Genomic DNA, 27,067 nt, shown 5'->3' on the forward strand with positions numbered 1-27,067 from the left:
GATGTTTTTGTGAGTGTAGTCACAGAGTAAATTCCCAGTAGTAGAATTACTAGGAATGATGATGTCATTCCCCAGTTAAAAACCCTTTAATATTCCTTCATCCCATTGTTTTGCCTTGATTACCAGGCTATAAGGACCTGGCTCCTGCCTGCCTCTCCAACCTGTCAGATATGACCTGGGGAAACACAAGCCTTTTGCTCTTAATTCTGCAATTTTAGTCTCCAGGGCTTTTGGACTTGCTGCTGCTTCCTGTAACACTGCAACAGGGGGTTGGCTCTTTGTGGTCGTAGTTTCAACTCCAAGTTACCTTCTTAACGAGGCCTTCAGGGTTTAAATGAGCACTCCCATCCCTTCACATCATGCAGTTTAATTTTAATCTTAGCACTTCACTTTCTAGTAAATCATTTTGTCTTCCCTCCTGAAATGTGAGCTTCAAAAAGAGCAGGACCCCTGTCTCTCTTCTTCCCCACTGAGTCCCAGGAGCTCAGAAGAGCACAGGCTCCAGAAATGTCTGATGAATGGCTGGTCAAAGGATAAGTGGATTGAAAATGACCGGCCGAATACAGGCTGCCCAGTTGCCTTCTAGATCATCGCCAGTATTCATTGCCACCAACAGTGCCTGTTCTGTATACTCTCAACAGCACTTAGTACTATCAAGCATTTACCATTTTTGCAGTTGTCCACTTTAAAGGTTAAGAAATAGAGTGATATCTCCCACTTTGAAGTCATTTCTCTTTAGACACTATTAAGAACAAATCAGATATTTGTTTTTAACATAGCCCCAAATCTATCTTTGGAAGTAAACAGGCAATCAGACATTATTTGAATAAGAAACATGGTAAGTAAATGAGAATTTCTCAGACTAGTTTGAAATTGATGTGATGACTAGTAAGAATACATAATTTAAAAATAAAATCCTTTAAAAAAAAGAGTAGGACTTATCCTTGCAACATATAATAAACTGTTTGCTGGATTTTATTTTCTCTTCTTTCTTCATAGTTTTTTAATCAATCTTTCATTCATTTTACAAATATTTATTGATTGCCCAGAAACTGTGGGAAAATCCTTATCTCATCAGACCACACCCACCTTCCAGCCCAATGGGGCCAAGTCCTTAGGCCTGAGTTTTACCTTCACTGAGACTTGTACTGTAGAAGTCTCTAGAACAACAACACTTGAAAATTCCTTGCACGGGATCTTTGAGTGTCAACTTATAAATGAATTTGCTAATCATCAACCAGTATCCTTTGATTTATATAATCTTGTAGTGGATTTTTAAAACTCCTTCTTTAATTTCTAATTATACCTTCTTCCTTGACAGAGCTGTTTCTCCTAGTCCCCACTTTTCTATGGTTTCCAGGCACTTGACTTTGCACGAAAATACCCCGTTTTTGGACTACCGAGGGAGGTGGGGAGCCACCCACAACAGAAGGGGAATTTTCTTCCAGGTCCTAATGTCCACCTAACTTTTAAAGCGTAGGTTCCTTATTGTTGTGTTTTAAGCTTACAATTACATCCATGGGTTATATTTCATTTTTCCTAATTTGTGGGAAATGCATGGAGGGATGGACCGAGTGAAAAACACTTTTTCCTCTCAGAAAAGCAAGAGGGGTGTATACAGAAGCTGGGACTAAAACACTGCTGTGAGACTGGGCTTCAGTAAGGGTCAACATGACATTTAGTACTCTCCTCAAACAATTCTGTTCCACCTACCCGGAAAATAAATGAAGGGAAAAATCCTCATGGATGGAAATAAAATTTTCGCCTAGGACCAGTTAGTTCAGTTTTTTCTATCTGCGAACTTCCTCCCCCCCCCCCACCCCCCTTTGTCTCTCTCAGTTCATTAACTCTCCCCCTCCCCCTCCCCCAACCTTCCACCTAACCCATTTCCCTCTTCGGGCTACTCCTCTTCGCCCTGGACTTCCCACCATCCTCAGCCTCAGCATCCCAAGCCGGCAAGTGATTTAGGAGCTCGGCTGGCCGCCCGGCCCCACGTTTAAGTGAGTCAAAACCTTAGCTCTGGGATGGGGGGGGGGGGGGGGGGGGGGAGCCTGGAGGGTACTTGCGGGAGCCAGGAGGTGGGGAGCCCGTTTCCTTCGCGGGCAATCTCGGCCCCAATGTGCCTGGCGTCCTCACAGGACAGCTGGCGGGGTTTCCTATTTCCTGTCGCCTACTTGCCAAGCCCGTGGGCACGCGCGCCTCCGGGCTGCGCCCGCACGCCGAAACTACACTCCCAGGCCAGGTGAGGCGGCCCACGAGGTCGGTCCTGGGGACTGTGGCTGACCTTGAGGCCACTCTCCCCCTCTCCTCGCCCTTCCTCCACTTCCCCAGTCACCTTCGCACGGGCCAAACGCCCCCGGGGCTCGGGGGAGAGGGCTCGCGCGCTCTCGCTCCCCCGCGCAAAGGGTTAATGCTCCCAATCGCACGAGGGGGAGGAGATTTCCCTGTAGACAAGTAAAAAGGGTGATGGACAAACGTGCGGGCGCTAAGACCGCAAGGCATTCATTTCCTCCTACGGTGGGTGCGGACGCTGGGAGGCGGAGAGCCCCAGAGCGCGGAGCCGGGAGCCGGGCGCAGGCCATGCTTAGGCGTGGATGTAGCTGAGAGATCGGGGAGAGACCGGCCGCCGCGACCCAGCGGCGAGGGGCAGACCTGGGGGGCGGGTAGGGGAAGCTTAATCCTCGAAGCCCAGCGCTTTACAGATTATTTTATTTTGTGTAGAGAGCACATAGCGACTCCGAAGATCAGCCCCAATGAACATGTCAGTGTTGACTTTACAAGAATACGAATTCGAAAAGCAATTCAACGAGAATGAAGCCATCCAGTGGATGCAGGAAAACTGGTAGGTGATGCTTTCGCGTGATTCTGTGTTCCGGAGCCCCGCGCGCGTCTTTCCGGGGCGCCTTCCTGGCGGCTCCCCGCCTGGGCGTGAATGGAGCTTGGGGATCGCGGGCCGCGGAGAGCCGGCCGCCGAGACCCCGGGGCTGCCTGAATGAAGCGCGGAGGTCTGGGTGCCCCTGCGCGAACCTCGGCTACACAGGCGTCTTAACACGGGTTATATAACATGGAACATATATGTGTGTGCACACCGAGGGGACGTCTGCGCGGCAGAGAAGCCGCAGCCCGGGCTCCCTACCTGCGCTGCCTCCTGGCTTCCATCTAGAGCGGGGCTTTCGGGCTCGGCCTCCCGCCACCGGAGTCGGCGAGGCGGCGGAGGAGGACCCGGTCCCTGGCGCCGTTTAACCCGTTCCCACCCGACGTCCCCGGCTCTCCCTCCGGTCCTCTGCCTCCATCCCTCGTGCCCTTCCTTTCTCCTTGCAGCTCGCCCACTTCTCCGCCCGCTCTGCGCCCCCCAGCCGGTTTCCTCCTTTCCTGGACCCCGTTCTCCACGCGGGTCCTTTCCGGTTTCATAAAGAGGCGGGGTTTGGGGCGGGGGGGGGGGGGGACGGTGAGGGGACAATGAAAACAGAGATAAAAATGAATGAACCCAAGCGAGCGGGGGGAGCCACGCCATTAAGTTTGTGTGGTACGGAAACGCCGTTTGGACACCCTCAGCCCTGATGCGGCGGGAGGCTGTGCCGAGCGGAGTTGAGATGGATTCCATCCCTTGAGTGCTCTTTCCCCAGACAAACTTACACCATCACCGGGGAAAGCATCCTCCTTGTGTACTGTGCTCCCTCCACCAGCCCTTCTGAAAACCCCCGTGTGGGAGGCGATCCCGTGTCACTTTGCACTACTGAACAGGGCCGGGCGTGCTCACCTCTGCTCCTAGCAGACGGAGGGAGCCGCGGCGGCAGGCATTGCCTCCCTCCCCGCAGCGCCGGCCCTGGCTCTCGGTGAAGTGCCCGCCGAGCGCACTCGGAGCTGGGCAGTGGCCCGCCGCCCCCCGGTTTTGGAAGAGATCGGGGAGGGGGGGGGTACTGGGGTGATCGGGTAGAAGAGGCTGGGGGTGCACAGGGACCCCGCCGCCGGGTGCCCCCCGACCTGCTTTGCCTCCCCCGTCTCGGCGGTGGGAAACCAGAGACGCTGCGTGCTGGGGGCCAGGGCGGAGCCGAGTGGGGGTTCCACTTCCCTTCCTCGGGCCGCAGGAGTAGCGACTGGCCTCAGGTGATTGGGCCGCCGCGCTCGCTTCCTCCCTCCCGGCCCACCCGCTGGCGGATGGAGGCGCCGGGGCGCGGGGCGCGGGGCGCAGGGGGGCGTGGGGGTCCGGAGGCCCGCATGGGGCCGGAGCGGAAGCCGGGAGGGGTGCGCGATCCGCTCGGGAGGCCGGGAAGTGAGACTGGTGGGCACTAGGGGCGCGCGGCTGGGGCCCCCCCCCTGGCCGCCCAGGCCGAGAGCGCCGGGGGTGGGTGGCGGTGGGAGGAGGTGGCACCCCGCGAGGCTTGGTCCCTAAGAGTCTAGAGACATTGGAGGCCGCGGCGCTGAGAAAGCCGAGCCCCTCGCCCGGGCACCTTCTCCATCCAGATGCACTTCCTCTTCCCGCGTAAGGGGTGGCGCTGAAGCCGCCGAGGGCTGGGGTCTGCTCTGCGGTGGTTTGTTCCATCTCCGGTCCCACCACTCCAGCCCATCTTCCTCCCCCATTGGCCCTGCGCGCTCTGTTTTCCCAGGTCGGCGTGTGTGCGACCTGCTGCACTGGCGCGGAGCCTGCCTTTCTGGGGTCGGCTGCCCCTCGCGCCGGCTGCCCCCACCCACAGTCGGCCAGCCTTCCCTTGCACCATCGCCGCCGAGACGGCCTCTTGTTTACTTTTTGCCTTTTCTCTGAGGTCACTTTCCATGCCTCCTCCAGGTACCATTTCCCGCCTCTTTTCTCCATTCATCAACAACTACACACTGAGCCAGACTGGGCCTAGCCCTCATGGGACTGACTGAAACTGGCAGAGAATGTGCCAACTTAGCTTCCCCTGTTGGGCTCTGACCGCCGTTTCCTCCTAGCTCCTTATCTGTACTTTTCATCTGGCAGTCTCTTTCCTGGTATATATATATATATATATATATATATATATATATGGGAATATTTGCAGGTATGTCTGTGCCTCCTAGCAGACCATCAGCTCTTGAGGGTCTGTAGTTCTTGTCTCATTCCACTCTAGATTATCCTGGGCACCTCAAAGAATGCTTTGTACATTGCAGATGCTGGGGAAAATGCTTGCCTAGTAGGTTATAAAATGATGATAGGCGCCCACTTTATTGCCAGCACTGCCTGTTAATATCTGAAACTTAACATATTTGGCCTCCCCCTGCGTTTTGAATACTATGTCAATGTCCCTTGCTAGGATTCCCCCCTCCCTGGCTTTTTGTCTCTTTGTTGATTTTATGTTCTTCTGGGCTTGCTTATTGCAATAAAAAACAAACAAACAAACAAAAAAACCCACTAATAACAAAACAAAAACGGTGCTGGCTGTACACCCTTACTTGCAAGTCTTCTTGATCCCAAATTGTATTGCTTCTTTTATTCCAGAGTTTGTGTACCCAGTTTCATAACCTCTCTCCCATAATCCCAATAGCCAGAAAGTCCTGAACCAGGTGTATAAGAAAATGAAGAATTTCCCTTGCTAACAGGAGAAGGGGTCTTCATAACCAAGGCTTAGACCCTGTTGGGGGCAGGGGACGTTTAAGAAACCACAAGGTCTTAACTTTCCAGGCTCCTTAACTTCAAATGGTTTGAAATAGCTTCAGGAGGAAAGTACAGTGTTGTGAAGCTTCTACTATGTCTTCTGAGAAATCATTTGCAGTTGTCCTAAAAAATATTTTCTAGACATAGTCTCAAATAAAACTTGTTAATTTAGAGAATTATAATTTATCTCTCAAAAATGAGCTATACTGTCTTTTGAAGAATTGTGAGGACTGCCAGGAGTGCTGTTTTGTACTTCCTCGTATCATTTAAGCGGACCTTAAATAAGGGTAGTTTATGAAAACATATCCTATAATCCATACTCATTACCTTATTGCATGTTAATGTAATGGGGCCCCTGTTTTGGAAAAGTGTGGTATGAACACTACAGGTTCAGCTGAGGCAAGCTTATCAAGTTTATTGCTGCTTTAACAAATGATTAACCCTCTATTCATTGTTCTAGACACAGAATAAATAGTACAGACCTTTTCATTTTTTTAGCAAATAATTTTACCTCTAACAAATTAGAAAAGCAATTGAAATGCCAGGGAACATATTCCCTTGAATAGTCATCCTGAGCCTCCTCTTAAAACTGCATGTCAAGTTAAAAATACCTGGGGTAATATTCTCTGGAAAATGAGAGTTGATTACATGAGGTAGAGGAAAATGCCTGCTTTTAGCTCAATAGCATTTTTGAATTCCAGTTTTACACTGAGAACTCCTTGTGATTTTACAACATTGAAAAGGGGCATTTTGTTCTTTTATGAGATGTCTGGCCTTTCCCTGCTCTTCTCACTAATGGCTGACTTATTTTTTTCTGAAGGCTTCTTGCAAGGAGCAAAATCACCTAGTGATTGGTAAGGCTACATAAAATTCATTCAGTAAGAAGGGCAGCTGGGCTCTGCCTTCTCTTTCAGCAGCCTGGCAGGTCTGTGCTCAGAGCAGTGGATGCTTCTTGCTCCAGTTGTAATTGTCTGGCCAATGATGACTATCTTCTGATGTCGGCTGACATGGTGTTCACCAATAGGAAAGCAGGAGGCCTGTGCTGACTGCTGTAACATCAAGTCTGCGAGCTGACGTCACCACAGGGCTTGCCCTGAACCTCCTGAAACCCTCCCCCGCTCCCTCTGGCATCCTCCACATCCAGCCTTTCAATGCTTTGTATATTTTTCTGACTTTTCCCCCCTCCCTCCTCTTCTGGTGATGTTATAAGAGTTTTATATTTTGTGTTCTGTATTATAAGGTCTGTAAGATAGTGTTGGAATTTTTAGAATTAAATAGTGACTGGCTAAGGAAACTTTTATCCACAAATTTTTTTTTTACTAAGGGAAAAAGATTGAAACACTGTTTAAAAGAATTGCATATCTACACGTTGTTTCTTACATGTGAGGTTTAGAAAGTAGCATGCTGTACAATTTCAGTATTAAAGGATACATAAGCATTACAAGCCTGTTTTAATATTTTACTCAATACAACTTCATAATGCCTATCAAACTATAAAATGCAGGCTGTTTTTCCTGTAGTGACAATTGCTTTGCATTGATCCCTAAAATTTTCCTGCAACCTGCTGTATGCATTTGTAAGAAAAATGGCTGAAAAATAATGCAAACTGGTCATGAAACAAAAAAGGCCAGAGTCTCATTTAATCAGTGACACTAAAGGAAATGCAAATTTGGCCAGTTATCTAGGAAAGTAATGTGTCCACATTGTACTCATTATGTTGCTTGCCAATAATTTTGGAGAATCACCGTTCATATTAGCTTTAAGATTTCAAAGTCTGGGGTGTGAGGAACTTAATCTGTCAATTCAGTAAACTAGAAAGCACCGGGATATTGGCGTAATATGTGTTGGATTAAGAATGAGAAGACTGCCCTACCTGGTTTGGCTCAGTGGAGAGAGCTTTGGCCTGCAGACTGAAGAGTCCCAGGTTCGATTCCAGTCAAGGTCCTTTTTGGGCTAGATCCCAGTGGGGGGCGTGCCGGAGGCAGCCGATCAATGTCTCTCTCTCTCTCTCTCTTTCTCTCTCTCTCCCCCAAATCAATAAAAATATATTTAAAAATATATATGACCTATGTTCTGATCCTAAAAAATAATACAATCTTGATTGGAAAATTTTATCTGAAAATTTTCATGTGTCTTTAAAGAATTGATGTATACTTACGGAGTCTTTAATTTTTTTCTTTTTTTTTTAAGATTCCCAGGATAATGCAAATTATTTTTAGATTATATTATTCATCTCTTATTTGTATTAGTTATAAATAGTATATGATGTTCACATTTTCTTTGTTAAATTGGGAGTTAAATTATGTGATCTAGAGAAGGCTACTTGTTGCTTTTAATGTTAGATGATAATTCTAACATTAGGTGTCAGTATCAAATTGGATTTTAAAGTCCACTCACTTCAGAGTTAAAAGTTACTTTGCATTATTCCCTTAAAGAGAATCTTTCAAGTTGGTCAGTGGGAGAGCTGTGAGGGGCATGGAGACTTACAGATACTTAGGAGGGCATAAGATCACCATCATAGTAAGTCTTCAGCCAGCAAAATGAAATGGAGTGTAGCACTAGTCAAGAATTCATCTTTGTTTCAGTGCACCGGATACTTTAGATCCAAGTATTTTCTGGGATGAGTTATCCAAAAATTGTCTCAATGACCCACTTAATTTTTTAATATATGGACACAGGTGAGCCAAGCTGCCCTATATTACTAGGAACCAGACAATAGTCCACAAAATTTGCCTTAGCCCTTTACCTTCTCTAGCTTCAAATCCACCTGCTCCCATTTACTTTCTGTTTATCTCTGTTAGGAGAGCACAAGAAAAGTTTACCTAGAATAGTTACCTATACTACAAATATTTCTGTAGATAACCCCAGGAAATCAGAATGAAAATCCAACATGGCTTTATTGAACTGTTAAGATAGAATTTTATTCCTTTATCCATATACTGATTGTACTTGCCTGTACACAAAGGGGCTATGCTGGCATAGGTACTCGGAAGTTTTTAAAAAACAGCATTCTTAACTATATGTAACTTACAATAATTTATTTTAGAGATAGATTATTCCTTTTTATAAAAATTATTGTCCTAGAGTAAAAAAAAAAAGAATTTTCAATTTTAAGTTCATTGAGCAAAAATCACCCCAAAGTGCATGTCCATGTAAGGCATCTAAGTTCAAGATTTTGTGTTTATGATACAAAATATCATTTTTATATTGAGTACTCATGATTTTTAGTTTTAAGGTTCCTTACCTACTATACTCTGTTGGGGTGAAGACTTTTAGGAAAACTTTTGTTTATTTAGTCACCTATTGTGAACTTTCTGAAATTTAACTTTAAATTTGCCTGCCAAAAAAAATGCACAACTGAAAAAGATTGACACTTATCTTTGCTGAGATAAATAAGACATGCTGATTAGAAGCAATTTTGCTGGATAGATGCTCATAATTTTTTAACTCTTATTCTATTTCCTTCAGGATTTCATATTTTAGGTTTGTTTTCTAAAATTTTTATAGAAGAGTTTGTAATTGCAATCTGATAAGGAGAATTATCATTGATATAATGTATTTTGGGGAGGGGAACTTGATGTTTATAATCAAGTTTATGATCACATATTTTAAGTGTAATAAGTATAACTCCAATTTTTTAAAGATACATTTCAGATGTTCTTGCTCAATCCTTATTTTTTTTTTTTAATACCGATTCTTGGAGGTAGTTTTCTTTTTTAAATGATCATTTGGGTTCTGAGGCTGAAGTTTTTGAATTGACTATTTCTTAACGCTTAATGGACAGTATACAAGATCTTTCTTTGAAGTCTGTGAAAAGATGAGTGAATTGCATGTACATGTATATATGTGTATACACACACGTACATATACACAAATATATGTTAAAGTGACTGTTTAAAAGAAATAAAAATAAAAACCAATACCGCATTAAAGACCATTTCTTGCTATTCGAAGAGCATTATGCTGAGCCAAACATATGTTTTTAATGTCCTAATTTCATTGACAAGTTTGTTGTTGTTTTTTAAAACTCATTAAATAATACAATTTTAATAGGTCATTTAAAACTGCAAAAAATGGATTGTTTAGGCTTTGAATTTAACCCAATTACTAGTATTAATAAGTTTCTTGGTCTTTTAGACTCACTTTCTTAGCTCCTCTCATTCATAGAGGTGGTGTTAAAATGTAAGTTTTTAAAATACTAGGCCCACTCTGATTGGGATAATAGACTTTTACAAGTGAACTTAGTTCAGTGGAATTCGAAGTTGAGCATTTCATGTTCTTGTGTTAGGAGGCTCAGTGGGGAAAAAAAGGTTTACTCCTGAAACTTTTTTTAAATGTGTGAGACCTTTATTAATGTCCATTGGATTTTTTAAGCATTTAAAAGCTGGACTATCAGTAGTTATTATCAGTGGCTATTTCTATATATAAAAGCCTAATATGCTAAGTGCCTGACCGATTGGTTGACCCGACTGCTCGACCAGTAACTATGACGTGCACTGACCACCAGGGGACAGACGCTGTGACCAGTAGGTTAGCTTGCTGCTGGGGTCCAGCCGATCGGGACTGGGCAAGGTGGGCCAGACATGTTCTGGAGCCCTCCTGCAAGCCCTCCCCAGCCAGCCGCCTAGATCGGTCTGATGGGGACTGGATGGGGACTGGGCGAGACGGGACGTGCCCTGGAGCCAGGCTCCTGTGGTCCCTCTCTGGCCTCTAAAATATTTCTTCTAATTAATTTTCTTTCAATGTGCACGAATTCGTGCACCAGGCCTCTAGTTATTACAATAAGAGGGTAGGAAGCTCAATAAAAGGTACGTACTTTAAATATCAAAATCTGTAGTTTCTCAATTTTATGACTTCTGATATAGACAAAGGTCTTAGTATAGTAGGTTTTCTTCATTCTGGAGTAATGATACTAATAGTTGATACTTACATAGTTGTTTATTGATTGCAGGTGTTCTTTTAAAATGTTTTACATACGTTAACTGTTAAATCCTTCCAACCACCCTTCAATGTATTAATTTTTCAATTTTACACAAGAGGAAATGAAGCACAGTGTAAACAAGTTGGAATTTGCATGTAGGGATACCTAGAAGAGAAATGGGCTTCAGGCCTGACTTAAGTTTTGGTTACTCATGCCCTGATCAGTTATTTCTTTGAATAGGAATAAATATTGAATCAGTAAAGCAAAGCACTGCAAACCTGTACTTGGCCTGTTTTATACTTGCAATAATTTCACAAGTGTCTGATGTCTTCTGATTTTTCACTATGTGGATCCTGAACACTTATGGGCAGAATGACTTAAAAAAGCACCCATTAATGTTATAATGAGCAATAACCTGTATAGATAAATACTTCAGTCATTAAGAAATATTTTCTGAATATCATTTGTTTAGTATCTATCAACACTTTTATAATTGGGGAAAGCCATGCCACTTTAATGATGCTTCTATCATAAAAAAAAAATTTCGGTTTTGTTTCAAAGAAACCATGACATGGATTTGGAACATTTCTTATAAAGTATACTTCCATCTGCTTTTCCTATTGGCTTCATACACTCAGCGTGGTTTTAGACTCTGGAGCTTGTTGCCATCTGGTTCTGCCTACAGCCAGGCTTTCCTCCAGGCAGGTTTAGTAACTACTGTTAAATAGCCGCCCCCAGTTGGGGAAAAAAAAAAGTGTGGTTTGGGGATGTCCCTATTCTTAGATGTCAGCTCCTACAATGTGAAGAATTAAAGAGCACATTTTTTTTTTATTGTTTATTAGTTTTAAAATTTTTCCTCATTCTAAAGAAAGAAATGTTTATTATAATAAGGAGAAATGAAAACATTTAAAAAAAATCGGAAGATTAAGGAAAGAAAATGTCTTCAGGTCCTATCCAGGGGCAACCACAGTTATTTTGCCACCTTTCCCTCAGCCTTGTTCCCACATTTCCATCCAGGTCAGCTCACTCAGTATATACCCCCCGGGGAGTGAGTGCCCTGCGCTGTGACAGGGACTGACTGCCCTGGGCACTGGGCACTGGGCACTTCATTTACATCAAGCATGTCCAACTCTCAGCCCGCGGGGCCGCATGCCTCATTTATTTGGCCCGTGTTAGCCTTTAAGTTTGACATCCTTGATTTTCATGCTCTCTCCTTACAACTTTTTATGTTGCTCTTTTCTCCCCTTTACATTATAAATGTGTTTCAGGTCACCAAAACCTCTCCATAAGTATAATTTTTAGTGGCTACTTCATATTTGATTGTTTGGGCTTAATTTAGGTAACCAATCCCTTTATGTTAAACGTGTTTTTAGTTTTTCCCTATTAGAAATAGTACTCTGATCATCTTTGTATATTAATCTTTTCACTTATCTGATAAACATTTTTGGATAAATACAAACTAGCATCCAGGGGAATGACTCTCTTCAAGGTTTATGATAGCTACGGCCAGACTGGTGTCTGGAAAAGTGGGACCAATTGACACTCCACCAGGGGAGGAGAGTTTTCACGCCCTTCTCAGTATTGAAGATGATCATTTTATTAAAAAATTGTTAAGTTAATGTGAAAAGTGACATCCCATTGCTTTAATTGATATTTGTTTCTAGTAAGACTCAAAAGATTTACTTGCCTTTGTTCTTTTGAACACAATCCACTTGTCCTTGTGCATTCTCTGTACTTGACCTTTGCTAAGGAGCTATTTGCCTACACTTGGGATATTATAAGGATATTAGCCTTTTGCCCAGCATGATTAGTAGTTGCAAATAATTTCTTCTCCAGAATCATTTCTGTGGCCTCTAGTATGCTAACTTCCATAGTTGGGAGCATATCTAACAACTAGTTTAGGACATGAAATATTCTATTCCCATCGCCATCTAACTTAGGAGAAATAACCTGTGCTTATCTCTCTGTTTGTGGAGGTCAGTAGTCCCAGAGAGGAAGGGAAGGAGAAGAGAAGGGGGCTCCTCAGTTCAGTACCCTGGGGCCCTGGAAGGTCTCCCAAGACCCCGCCTCCCCGCCTTCCTGCTCCGTCCCTTCCTCTGCCCGCACCCTCCTCCAGCCCCGCGGTGCCCGCAGCCTCCGCTTGCAAACACAAGGGCTGGAGCTGCAGCCCACTTTAGCCTTTGTCCCTAGGCCTAGTTCCTCCATGGAGTTATTTTCCACTACCACCCCCTCCCCCAGCGCCTCCACTGGCGCGTTTGGGCCAAGCCCCCTCCATTCTGCCTGCATTGGAGAAATGTTCCCGGTACCAGAAGGAATGAAAGGACTGGGGTTGGTCTCCATGACAACTGGAAGAAAGAGGAATAACTCTGGAAACCTAATTTCCTAACTCTGGAAATTCCAGCTTCTGCAGGAAGCTACCCCAGATGGATCCTACAAGAACCAAGAACTCTTCCAAATCTCAGTGCCCAGCATTGCCTGTCTTTCTGCCTCTCCCCGCTCCACAAAAATAAATGGTCCTCCTTGACCGGAGGAAGCTTCCGTCCAAGCCTGTGAGCTCCCATAGGTCATCCTGAGGAATCAAAGAGTCATCATCACCCGAGGCTGCCAAGATGAACCTCAACATAAAACACACCTGAAATAGGTGTAGCGATTTTGCCACCCACGAGGTGCCTTTACATCTCACTTATTCTTCCCAGTAGCATGTGGATGGTGAGGCAGCTTACCCATAGGCACACAGATTTTTAAAATGGCAGAACCTGGACTTCTGAGAAGGTAACTACCTTGTCTTATGATAATCAAAAGAAGGAGTGGACTCAGTGAAATGCCAATACATTCCTGGGAGGCTTTTTCTCCTCTTCAATGCATATGTGAGTCTTCACTCTCTCTAGTGTATTTGTGAACTTGCTGACAATCTGTGACCTTCATTACAGTTTATCCAAAATAACAAGTGAAGCATATACTACTGCAGTCAGGCAAGATGTGTAGAACCCTACATCAAAAATGCAAGTAAATTGAGCAAAAGCAACCAGACACAAAAGAATATAGACGGGTGTGGGCAAAAGTAGGTTTACAGTTGTTCATATGGAAAAATTTATAATACAAGAATAAATAATAATAGAAGAATAAACTCTTGTTTCATCTACTCACAACTGTAAACCTAATTTTGCCCACCCCTGTACTGTATGGTTCCATTTTTATGAAGTTCAACATTTATAAATGATGTTAGAAGTTAGGGTAATGGTTACTCTTGGGGAAGGGGGAGAGAGTAGTGATGAGAGGATACCAGATAAGCTTTTAGAAGGCTGGTAAGGTTCGGTTTCTTTGATCTAGGTGGTGGTTTCATGGGGTCTGTTCACTTTACAATATTTCATCAAGATGTTCACTTGATTTGTGCAGTTTTCTGTATGTTATGCTTAAGTAAAGAAGGGGGGGGGTATTAGTCTCTTTGACTTTCTGCTAATTTGGGGACTCTTGCATTGATTTTTCTTTTTTCACAAGTGTTGCCGTGAGTACTGACTGTGGTATTGCAGGATAATGGTTAACCCCTGGACTCTGGAACCAGTGTGGCTGTGCTCAAGCCCTGGTTCTAACACATGGGAACTGAGTGACTGCCTCACTAACAGGCTAATTAGTGCCTGTCTGCTTCAGTCCCCTCTTCTCTAAACTGGGACTTGATGATAGTAATGGGGGGGGGGGGGGAGGAGGGAGGGCAGTGATGACGATGATGATGATGATGATGATGATAGAATCTACCTTAGCAGGTTGTGAGGATTCAACAATTTATTATGCATTAGCCCTTAGAAGATTGCCCAGCATATACATTTTTATTACACCTTTGTTGTTGTTTGCACCATAGACTGTGGAATCCAGAAGGAAAAGAGAAAATTAAGTTCCCAAGGTACACCCCAATGGCCTTGCAATGGATCCTCCAAATACGACATAAAGAGCCCCATTACCTAGGAATCACCTCCAAGCTGTAGGCACTGAGGGGAAAAAAGAAAAATGTATGACATCAACTCCACTTTCTAGAAACCTATAATCTACTTTCAAAGATCCTGGCAAAAGAAAACATTGTTAATATAAATGTGGCTTATAAAAAGTGTGGGGCCAGCAGTGTGGAGAACATTTGGAAACATTTTCAGAAGCGCTGTTTTATCTTCAATCACAAGTAACAGTATAAAGAAGAGCCAGCGCTGTTACTAGACACTGGTTACTATTTATTTCCTACAAAACACCTGACATTATCTCATTTAATAACTTATTCAGCAAAAGTACGATAGTGTCTCTATATGTTACCCACACGAAAGGTAAATCACTGTGTATGAATAAGTGAAAATGAAAATGAGAGTGGCTGAAAATTTTGGAGTAAAGAGCAAGTCTTTGGTTGTTATTCAAAGATTGTTTTTCTTGTTTACTTCAGTGGGAGAGGCAAGGTTGTTTGGGTCCTTAGTGAAGTAAAATAAAGACCATCAGACATCAGTTTTCTCTTCAATGCTTGACTTGTGGGAGGCCTGTGGGACAGAACCCTTGCAAGTGGAGTCCTCTCTTTAAGGTTCCCAGTTCTCTCATCCTTGAGACAGGGAAGTGCATCAGGAGTTCACAGGGAGTGGGGGAGCTTCTTCCACGTGCTTATTTGTTCCCCTTTGGCCCCTGCTAGAGGAGGTCATCAAGAGGATGTGGCTGCTGGTTGACCCTGACCCCAAGCTGGACCTGGGCAATCAGAGGCTCCTTACCCGCTCCCCTGTCCTTGGAATGTAAGTTCCACCTGCTGTCCCCATACTGGCGGCCACTTCAGGGATGCAGCCTTGAGAGAGCACTGTGTTGTTGAGACCATTCTAGACTGTGTACGTGACCGAACCACATTAAAGGCCACTTATATCAACTTCAAGATTCTGGCGAGCAGGTGCGGAGATCGACTCATTTTGCAGCACTCAAGACAAGCCTCATCGGTGAGACCCCGTGATTATTAAGCCTGCCAGGATGGAGTGGCTGTCTCTTTCTTTGGTTTCACCTTGTCCTCTGTGTACGGGGGCCAGTTTTGAATGTCACCTGGGGAACTCCTGAGGTTACAAACCAATAGTTCCCCATCCCGGCCTGGGTTGGCATCGCAGCTGGCAGCTGGCACCCGTCTCTGTGACCGGACGGGGTGTGATTGGAGGAGTTTTATAACTAGCCTCCTAGCAGTAGTACTTAAATCGTAAGTGGATTCTCCCACTTGCTGGGCCCCTACCAACTGTGGGTCATTCCCTTTTTAGACCTAGTATTTCCGGTACTTGGAATTTGTGATACTAACAATAGCAGTTTTGACTTTGAGAATGACCAAAGCAATTTTTAAATTTTTGCTGAGGCCACATTTGAGAAGCTCTCGCTTGTCAGAGTAGTTACGTTGTGCTTTCTCTTGTCTGGTAAGTGAGAACTCTGCTGAAATCAGAAACATTATGCCCTTGTGAAAAATGGCCCCACCGAGGAGAGCAACACTTGGTACTGACTATAAAAGAAAGAGAATATTGCGAATAGGTCAAGGAACATTGTGAGGCTTAATCAGGAAAAATTGATGGTCTCTTAGTTTTCTAGGTTTGAATAGGTGGTTTTAAGGAGTGTTCTTCAAACTTTTTGCTTACATCCTCCTGAAAAGAAGGTTGAAAAAACGACTTGTCACCATAAGTTGACATACATCAATTTTTGATAGCGATAGAATAAATAAGATGAGGATTGGCTAGAAATATTTCATGACGTGATGCTAAGACAGGTTTCTCTACTTTATTTGAATGATATAGTGTGACTCTGAAATAAATCACATAGCATTTTTATCCATGGTTTTATTTAATTGTTAATTACACATTCCAAAAACATTCCACATTCCACGTTTGAAAGAATCAGAGGCACTAGCCGATATTGCTTTGGGTTGCTCCAAATTCAGAACATCCCAGCATTCAGAGGGTCTAATCAGAAGGGGGGGAAATGAAGATTAGCATTTTTACTTTGTTTTGGGGCTAGAAGGAGAGAAATGGGTAGGCTATCAATCGTTTTCAACTTTGTTTTCTTGACGGCAGAGAAGGTTATAGATGTTGTTGTCATTAGGACTAGCCTCCTACGTGGGTAAAGCAATTCCTTATTGTTGACTTGGTCATCCATTGTCAGAACCGGAGGACTTTAACCTTAGCAAGCTGCTTTTAGTCCAGTCCACTTGGGGTAGCTCTGATTGTTTGAAGGCTGTTCTCCATAATTGACCTGGAAGTTGTATCCTTCCATTAGTTCTTTATTTTTATAATCCTCATCTGAGGATATGTTTACTGCTTTTTAGAGAGAGAGAGAGACAGAGACAGAGAGAGAGAGAGAGAGAGAGACATTGATCATGCCTCCTGTACATTCCCCATCTTGGGGATGAACCCACAATCTAGGTATGTGCCCTGACTGAAACCGAACCCGAAACCTTTTGGTGCCTGGGACGATACTCCAATCAACTAAGCCACCCGCTCAGGGCTCCATTAGTCCTTTATTACTTCTAGTTCTGACTCTAGCTGTATGTTATTTCGACTTCTGCATGACTGTGTAGTATGCATTTGAGGACAGTACATCCTCTCCAGGCTTTCTTTCCTAAGCCATTTCTCAGACACCGCTTGCATGCAGTCTGCTAGTAAGCCACATGGATGCTTTTGAAAAATAGAAAATTAGGACTCTCACACTTTTGGTTTGAACAAATATCACCTACTAGGGAACTATTGGAATTTATTAAAGCTTACTAAAATTTGGCACACATACATTAAAATGAGACAGTCCGAATAGCAGTGGGGAGGAGGAGCTTTAATTTAGTATTCTGCTACAAAGTCTGTCACATGGAGCTCTGGAACATTACAAAGCGCTCACTGTGCATGACATTCTGGGCATTTTTATAACCAGGGCTGTCTTGAGTTGTAGTTGGTTTTCAATGACTCTTCCTACATTCATATTTGCAGAAATACTTTTTTGAACCTGTATTTTGTGGTTCCTGATATTTTGTGATTGCACCACTTTGGTTGGTACTTGGTTCTTCAGTTCTTTATAATTACTGAGTTCTTTTGGGGTAAAAAAAAAAAAAATGAGAACCAGGCTTTATGTCCTGGATCCTTAACCAGGAATTTGGGCCAGACTCACCTGGACAATTTATTTCTCCCGTGAATACACATGGACAGGCTTTATCTCAGAGATTCAGATTTAGCAGGTCCGTGGGACCAGGAACTCTGCCTAGCACGCATCTCTCCCTTCTCACCTCTGTCAATGACGTCAGAAATGTCCAAATCTATAGAGGGTTTTTATGAGTTCACTTGAGCCAAAATGATGAGAATTGCTGGGAAGAAAAATCTCAACAGATTGAGAAAATGGTACAGAGATTGGCAGTTTTACAGCTTATTTTATACATTAGAATAAAAAAAAGGAGACATAAGAGGGTTGCATGAAATCCACTGGTGGTAGATTAGGGGAGGTAGGAGAAAGAAAAGCAGGAAATCTCTGAGATTGGATAAAGAGTAAAACAGAGAGACATTGCTTATTTTACATGGGTGGGTACAGGATAGTTAACAATGGACACTTACAATACATAGACACAGTATTTGGGAGACAAAATAACAATGAGGGGGTCTGTGGTATTGTACTGTGGTGGGAGGTTGTACCCAGAGGGAATTACTCTGACATTCCAAGGGTGTAGTATTGTAGATGCAAAAAGGCAATAGACAGGCTCACTTAAGGTAAGGATTGACTTTTGCCAAGGAAGCTATTGGCATAGGATGCGACTACCCAGTATGACTTGCTTTTCAGGAATTTTTATGTTCAAACCATGCTATGTGTTTACTTTTGGTTTCAGAGTGTGAGGCTCGCCATGTAGGCCTCCCGTAAGCTTGTCAGGTTCAGTTCGCTGCCCCTTTTCCATTCACACCTCTAATTCATAACCAAGTCCTGTGTGCTGGGCTCTCAGTTCCATTTCTGCGCATTCATTCCCATTGCCCTCCTGCTTTGTGCCTCCTCACTGACTTTCTACATCCATCTCTTCCTGGGCTTTCAGCATTATCTTAAGTCACTGATTCAATCTTGTCACTGGCGATAGAAACCTTCACTGGTTTCCCATTGTCTACCCATTGTCTACAGGTGTCCAAATTCTCTTGCTAGGTTTGAAAGGCCATCAAAATCTGGCTCCATAATATGTTACCTATGGATTCAGCATCTATTCAAATGCAGATTAAGATCCCCACCCATCAAAATCCATTGTGCCTTTTTTTTTTTTTGGTTTGCTGGCACTTTGCTCTTAGATTTAGATGTTCTCTTCCAGCTTTGAAGTCAGTTCCTATCACAGAATTTGGCTTATAGTTGCACACTTTTGTTTTCTCTTTTCTTGTTTGCCTATTCAATGTGTGTTGAATAGATGAATGCCCATATGCATGTTGTCACAAATTACCCTTCTGTGTAACTGTATTGCAGAAGCTGTTCATTCACTTTCAAATCAAATGTGTCTGATTTATTAGCCAGTACATATTCATATTTCCCTTACGTGAGTCAGAGGAGACTGTCTAGTGTCTTATTGAAACAATAGTAAAAATGCTTATTTTATCCTTTTCATCTAATTTTATTTTTAAGAGGAAAATGTATTGATGTAGCATGACTAATTCTTAGTCAAAGACTTCCTTAAAGTAAGTGGAGAGAGTGGGATTACATGCATAGAGGGGAAAAAAATACCAAAAAACAGGAAGAAAATAATACCAAAATGATAAAAAGTAGTTGTTTAAAGATGGTAAAATGATGGTTATTATTTCTCCTTTTGCTCTTCTGGTTTTCTATAATCTTTTTATATTATATTCTGGATATGTATGGGCTATGTGATTATGCATATGGTCTTATTCTGTTTTTTTGCATCAACTATAATGTACTTACTGTTTTTATAATGAAAGATAAGTTTCATTTTACAATGGTATTTTATCTGAACTGGGTCAGACACATTTTTAAAACTAAAGCATTTTTTAAAAATATATTTTATTGATTTTTTACAGAGAGGAAGGGAGAGGGATAGAGAGTTAGAAACATCAATGAGAGAGAAACATCCATCAGCTGCCTCCTGCACACTCCCTACTGGGTATGTGCCCACAACCAAGGTACATGCCCTTGATGGAATCGAACCTGGGACCCTTCAGTCCGCAGGCCAACGCTCTATCCACTGAGCCAAACTGGTTAGGGCAAAGCATTTTTAAATAAACATTAAAATAAGCAATACAGTTACACAGAAGGGCAATTTGTGACAACATTGGGCTGCAAATTCTTATTCCAAATTAATATGCTTTCTTAGATTAAGATAGAGACACGTCATAGTGTTGATGTCACAAAAACTTTCCTTCTCTTTTTCTAATAATAAATTATACATTTGATTATTTTTAGTAGGAATGAGTCGTAGTTCTCTAAGGGAGGGAGATAAAAGACATTAATTTGACTTTAACATTACAACTTTTATGCCTAGGCTTCAGGAATGTATCTATAGGGCAAAGGTTCCCCAGGGACAGTAGTCATCTAATCTAATAGAGATAAAGGATTAAACATAAACCTGTCCCTAGAGAGAAGAAAAATGAATAGGATAATTGGCTCAGGGACCTGGCGTCACCTGGAAACGGATGCTCACTCATAGCTGAAGTACATCATTAATAGACGTAACCCAGGAGTGCAGAGTGCCTGGGAGATTGTGTCTGAGTTGGAGGAGCTAGAAAGATTTTGTTATTCTCCAAGGTGAAGGTTTTAGAAGGCTAGTCTAGTCCAGAGTCTAGGCTCTGTGGATCCTGAGAACCTGGTGTGTCTGATCTGGTAGAAGTCTCAGGGATCTATCTGGTTGGGGACAGTGTGACAGCTTTTTCACAGGGATGCTTTGTAGAGCTGATCTTATAGTTCTGGGCATTGCTTGGGACTCTTGCTTCTTCTGTACTAACTCTTTGCGAATGTGGTTGATTTTGTAATAGTGTTTTGTGAGTTTTATGTTATCTCTAGGAAGACTTGCTATTTCATACTCTGCTTTTCTTCTCATTGTCTCAGCAGTCGCAGAAGAGAGAAAGGGAGATTGGAGGAGAATGGTTCCAAATCATATGGGTGCAGTGTTTTAAAATCTCTGTAAATGTGATGATCGTTTGGTATTTATTATCCCTATAAATTCAGAAAAAGTTCTGCTCTAAAGCCATAGACAATTTAAATAAGTATTCTTTTTGGATTCAAGCAAACAAACGATAGCCCTGACAGTGGAGTTCAGTTGGGTAGAACCAAGGTTGTGGGTTTGATCCCCAGTTAGGACACATACAAGAATCTACCAATGAATACATAAATAAGTAGGACAAATGAATGTTTTTTTCTCTCTCTCCCTTCTTCTCTTTGTAAAATGAATCAATAAATAAAAACAAATGACAGGTTAGAAATATCCTAGAGGAGCAAAAAAGAAAATATTAAATACTAATGAAAATATTATATATTTAATATGCTTTAAATGTACTGGACTTGATTTTTCTAAGATTTTCTAAGAGTCTTAAAAATACTATTTCTTCAAAAGACAATATTTCTTCTTCTTTTTTTTTTTAATCCTCATCCAAGGATGTTTTTATTGATTTTTAGAGAGAGAGGGGAGACAGAGAGAGAGATGCATGTGGTAAAGAAACATCGATTCATAACATTGAATCATGAGTTTTCACATTAGAAGCTTTTGATAAACTTTTAAACATTCAAATATTCATACATATACTATAAACACTCAATATTTACATTTAATTTATTTTAAAAACAGTCCACTGTATTAAAATGCATAGTGGTAAAAAAATAAACTGTTATTAACTAGTGGGCTTATTCTTTTTAAATTGAGCAAATGTTGATTCTAACATCTTTAGTTCTGCTGTGACAGGAAGAAGCGGTCAACACTCGGTAACCGCTGTCTGGGCTCTGAATGTGTTATTTCATGTGGATAATTCAGGAAACCAGAGAGTTGATTTTTTTTGGACTTGGCATTAAGTAGATGAAATAACACTCACAAACAAAAAAGACTACCATGTTTTTGAGAATTATCTCATGGCTAAGGAGTAGAAAGCTCGGCCTCAGAACTCTACAGCTTCCTCATCTGATTGAACTTTTTATGGAGAATATTTCAAAACTTGCTGCAAACAGATGCCCCCTTCAGGATTAAATTTTACTTAGTGGAAAGACTAGATAGGCTCTTTTTCTTATGTTTATAGTTTATCATATCTAGAAGTATGGTAATAAATTAAAACTTTTTCTTAGGGAGTTACACTACAACAGCTCCAATTATCTTGTTTATATGCAACATCTAGGACATTTGGAATGTAGTCATTTTCTAAAGGATTGCTATAAACTATCTTTTTAGAAGATATTTTTATTGATTTCAGAGAGGAAGGGAGAAGGAGATAGAAACATCAATAACATGAATCATTCATGCATATGTTGTTTTGCGTCATCGTATGCACTTGGAGGCCTAGACTTATGGAGAACTGCATATAATCTTTATTTTTAAGATTTTACTTAATGTAGAGAAGTATTATGGTTCACTTTGATAATGCAAAGATATGTTGTGTCACAGAAACATTTTTTAGAAGGAATAAAGATATCAGTTGGAGTTTCTGGCTATGTCAAGTAACTTTAAATAACATTGTAGAAAATTTAGAAAACACAAAAAATAAGAAAATAAATGTCCCCTTGAAATAAGCACTCACATTTGGGGGCAAATCTTTTTAAACTTCTCTCTTTCCATCAGCCCATCTCTATATTTTTCTTTTCACAAAAAGATTTTCATAGTTCATACCATATTTTTCTGTAATTTGACTTTTTTAAAAATATAGAATGGATATTTTTCTGTTATAACTTTTTGCCAAATTGTAAACAGGGGAATTGTTTCTTAAATGTCATGGACCAGCGGACATGTGAAAAGCTTGAGGAGATACATATCACTCTTTTCAATCAAAAAACAAAACAAAACAAAAACTAGGAGCTTTAAGAGAACAACAACAAAAAAATACACCAAATAATGGTATTTAAATGGTTTCAGTCTGACCAGTGGAATACAAACTCAATAAATTTCAGGTTATTTTCTTTATGGATTATATCTTCTTTGGATAATACTCATCAGTTTGCTGTGAAGAATGTACCCACCAATCATGGAACTGTGTTGAGGTGTTTTCAATTGCAAGTAGCAAATGTAATTAAACATAAACATTTAACTATTTCATATAAAAATAAGTCTGATTGGAAATCTCTGTGGTTGTTCAGTGGTTTAATGATGTCATCAGTGGTCCAGGTGCTATCTGAGTTTTTGTCTTGCCATTTTTAATGTTATCAGCAGTGTTTTCTTCACAGTCACAAGATAGCTGCCAACCAAACATCTGTCCTTACTCCAGCTTCCCAAGGAGAGGGAAAGGGGCAGCAACAGAGAACCCTTCTTCTAGTTCTCTTCTTTATCAAGGAGAAGCTTCCAAACCTTAGTAAATTTATGTAAGGATTTGTTTCAATTATTGCTATGTCTTCATCTCACTGGCCAAAGCTTCATCTCATTGGGTCACAGGTGTCACTCCTGGACCGTTCACTGGCAAAGAGGGATTGCTTTGCCTACCCTTAGACTGCTGATAAAGAGATCCATGGCCTTGAGATGCTTGTACCACCCGTCTGTCTTGCTTTGTTTCTCAGGGCCGGGCATGTTGCCCTACAAACAATATGAGGTGACGTTTTCTGTTCACAAAGGAGAGGGTCTATTAGGTTGTCCTCAACTGTGCCAGTTTAAGAACATACACCCTGAGAAGAAAGGAAAGATTTAGGTGTGCTATAAAATTCGTTTTGGTTCTTTTTACGGGACTCTTCACAAACAGAATGGTCTCATTAAGTAGTGGAAACACTGATTTATGTGTAGTGATGTTAAACTATTGTGTAAGTTACTCCTTAATCTCCAAAGATAGAGCTCTAAATACTAACCTTCTAGTGGAAGTGAAAGAATAATTTCTAAACAAAAGTACAAACAAATGATTAAGAAAGAACAGTTCTACCCATTGCATCACATGAGATTTCTAAACTTTGAGTCAACAATGACAAAGTACTGGGGTCACTGCTCTCAGAATGTATCATTCATCTCCTAAACCTCAGTTTCCTCATCTGTAAAATGAGGAAAATAATAATTCTGACCCAATAGCATTGTTGAGTTGACTAAAGGAGTTAGGTATGCAAGGTATTCACTAACACTCTGTGAGTTTCAGTTGTGTTGTGATCATTGATGCTAAAGGTGTCAGTATTTAACATTTTACACAGTACATTCACGTTCTCTCATGGTTCCTTCATTCCAACCCTGTGAGGTAGGAATTTCCACCCTCATTTTATAGGTGAGAACATTATACTTTTATGTCTCAATCATGAATGAGCTCAACAATGATTCTGTTTGTCATTTTACTTCTGCTGTAAGCAGAAATTATGCATGGAATGTACACATTCTGAAATTACATGGTCCATAAGACCCCATTAGAAAAATTGAAGGAGAATGTTTGGTTAATAGTTAGCAAGTAAGGAGTTAATTGCACCCAATAGAAATAATTATGCTCATTCACGGCATTACATTTCTTGGGATTGATTTTTATACATAAATATATCAACCCTAGAGTGAGAGTATAAATGTAAGTAAAGATTGTGGTATATATGTGACAGGTTCCCCTTGTTTTCAATATGTTCTATTCCCTGTGTATTTTATGGCTAAGACTGGTGTAATGGAAGGAAAGTGGATCCAGTCTCATGAATATGGGTTGACACTAGGATGCCAAGCTCATAAGGAAGGAACCCAAGCTCTCAGGAAGTCCAATTTAATTTTGACTCATGTTCAAAATTGACAGCATTTATTGTTATAAAAAGTATGTACTTTGCTCTAGCTTGTGTGGCTCAGTTGGTTGAATGTCGTCCCTTGCACCGAAAGGTCACCGGTTCAATTCCCGGACAGGGTGCACATACCCAGGTTGCAGCTTCAATTCCTGGTCAGGGTCGGGGTCAGGGTGCGTTCAGAAGGCAACTGATTGGTGTTTCTCTCTCATATCAATGTTTTCCTCTCCCTTTCCCTTCCTTTCTCTTTCTAAAAAAATCAATAAAAATATTTTTTTAAATTATGTACTTAAAATGACTTTATATCTGGATATGTTAGGTCATTTAATTTGAATTGAAGGTAATGTCATTTCATCTTATTTTTTTGCCAAAGCAACTTATAGAAGAACCAACAAGTTAACCAAGGGAATTTTTTACACTTCAGGAAGTTGTTTTGGCAGAATGCAGCCATAGGCTGAGTGACATGCCCTATTGCATAATAGGGTAAATTACATTACAACGGCTTCCTGCAGATCTAGAAATCAGGTGAAGACTTTATTCTCATTGGCTCTAATAAATGCTCAGGAGTGTTTAGAAGTGTTTCAGTGATATAATGGATGTGCTAGGATGAGAAAATGACTAGTTGGGGTATCATCAGAGGCATTAAGAAAACAGGGAACAGTTATTGCCGTCCTGCGACTCACACTCAGAGAGCGAATTGGTCTGCAGGGATCACATTCTGGCTGCTTCTATTACTGCCTGCTCCTGGGCTTTGACAGCCTGAGTTCATATTTCCCTGTTGGTGCTCATTCTCACACCTGACTAAGCCACACAGCTATTTGTGTAGTTGAGGCAGGTCAGAGGTGTTACGTGACTACACAGATAAGCAGATAAAGGTGAAATGGTATACTGCAGGGTGATGCCTGCTGTTCTTTCTGCACTTTCTTACACAGACTTTCCGGTTCATTCCGCACAGGGCTGCAGATCGGAAGGTGTCACCTGAACAAATGCAGTGTGAAAAGCCAGTGTGACTCCAAATTCTGCTTTTCCTCTTTTTCTCTGAGCCAGAAGAAAAGCAGTTGTGGGAGACTGGGCAGTATTGTTGGCTTTCACGTGCTCCCCTGCACCATGTAGCATAAGGCTCAGATTTAAAGTCCCCATATTGCAGGGGACATATGTCCATGGATTCACTGTGAGAAGACTGAAAAGCCCTTTGCATTGTGCACAGTAAAAAACAAACAAACAAACAAACAAAAAACCCTAGAAATTTCAAGTTCTCAGGCTAATGCAAATATTTATTTTTGCAAGAATTTATTTTTAAGCTAAGTAAAATCAGATCACATTTCTCAGGAAGCAACCATAATAAGTATGGATTATAGTCGAGAGGGCTCTTGCTTCCCAGGTTTTAATCCATTACCTAGAAGAATTGGTTCTATATACCTCTAATCCACATTTCTTGTAGGAGATACTGTCCATTCTCATTATTGGCCTATAAAACAGTATGGCTAATTTGTAAAACATATACACCCTATGAACACATACACACAAACATATGCAGTTAGCATAATTTTAACTGCATGTGTATCAAAATTTTAATCGTGATTATCTTCTGAAGATGGGATTAAGTCAGGGAACCAAGAGTGTGTCCCAGTGCACCTAATATTTTTGGGAATAGACTCAGTCGCCTTGGTCTTGGGCAGCTCTGTGCATCCAAGCTGTTCAGTCTGTTCGTGGGTGAAGCCAGTGGTGATTACTAAAAGGCCACAGTGTGTCAGGAGATAGGTGAGAAGACAAAGAAGAAGGCAACCTCCTAAGATTGGTAGACGGACTCCCTGTAAATATCTCTTCAAATTTATTTGAATTGCGATCCATTAAGGAAGGCTAAGGTCCATGCAAAATGCAGGTAGGAGGCCATAAGGCAGAACAAATATTCAAGTGCCAGAATATAGGAATTATAGGAACTCAGAAAAGAAAATCACTATGTAACAAAGTATTTCAAAAGATCCCATTTAGAGGAAGGCACCTTGAGAAAGAGAAGCCAGAGTTTACTTTTAAGGGAATATTGCATGCTTTCCTATGTACTAACCATGGTGGCTTAAAAGATGCTGGGATTAAGAGGCTGTGCGGTTCGATTGCTTCCTGTCAGCCTGGGCAAAAGTAGAAGCACAAGTACTTAGAAGAGTTCTTGTTATCGGAAAAGAATGATTTGTGATTTTTGGATTGGAACACGCAGTGTTCCCCTGGGCAGGATGGTTCTCCGGATTCTTTGTCTGCTGGAATCGAAGAATGAATCCACGAACTGAAGATGGTATAGCAAAGGTGGAGATTTATTGAAGAATAAATGCAGACTCCATGTGGGGAGGGGGAAAGAATCTCACAACACAGACTCCCAGGTGGAGAGGGGGGAAAAGTCCTGCCAACTTCCTGTTTCCACAGTTTATAAAGCCTGCAAGTCCCTGTGTCCAGATATTCCCTTTGATTGGTCAATATTCCCTTTTGAATTGCTTACAATAGTAACTCCTGAGGCCCTCCTCCCTCATTGTCCTATTCCCTCTGGGCTTTCTTCCTCCTTTATTTTGTAAATATAGACCTTTTGGCTACTTCCATTTTCCTCGTCTTAGGTAAATATACTTCTCCCAGTCTCTCTTGGCCTATGGAAATGTAACTGCACCTGGCTTCCTTGTGTTATGGAAATGTACCTTCTC

General features: G+C 41.7%; 1 protein-coding gene across 3 annotated transcripts in view; it reads left to right on the forward strand.

The window, feature by feature from the left end:
* The first annotated feature begins 1,893 nt into the window (after positions 1–1,893).
* ELOVL6 (ELOVL fatty acid elongase 6) overlaps positions 1,894–27,067 on the forward strand; it is a 135,559-nt gene continuing 110,385 nt past the window's right edge. The window contains exons 1-2 of one of the 3 annotated variants that reach the window (XM_079774448.1): positions 1,894–2,000; positions 2,722–2,842. In XM_079774448.1, the coding sequence (XP_079630574.1) occupies positions 2,754–2,842 (89 nt within the window). In that variant the 5' untranslated portion in view covers positions 1,894–2,000; positions 2,722–2,753. Of the gene's footprint in view, positions 2,001–2,108; positions 2,243–2,398; positions 2,518–2,721; positions 2,843–27,067 lie in introns of those variants that run through there. The other 2 variants (XM_079774447.1, XM_079774449.1) reach the window with 2 other exon arrangements.

The sequence above is a fragment of the Cnephaeus nilssonii genome (assembly GCF_951640355.1).
Source record: "Cnephaeus nilssonii genome assembly, chromosome: 1".
Lineage (NCBI taxonomy): Eukaryota > Metazoa > Chordata > Mammalia > Chiroptera > Vespertilionidae > Cnephaeus > Cnephaeus nilssonii.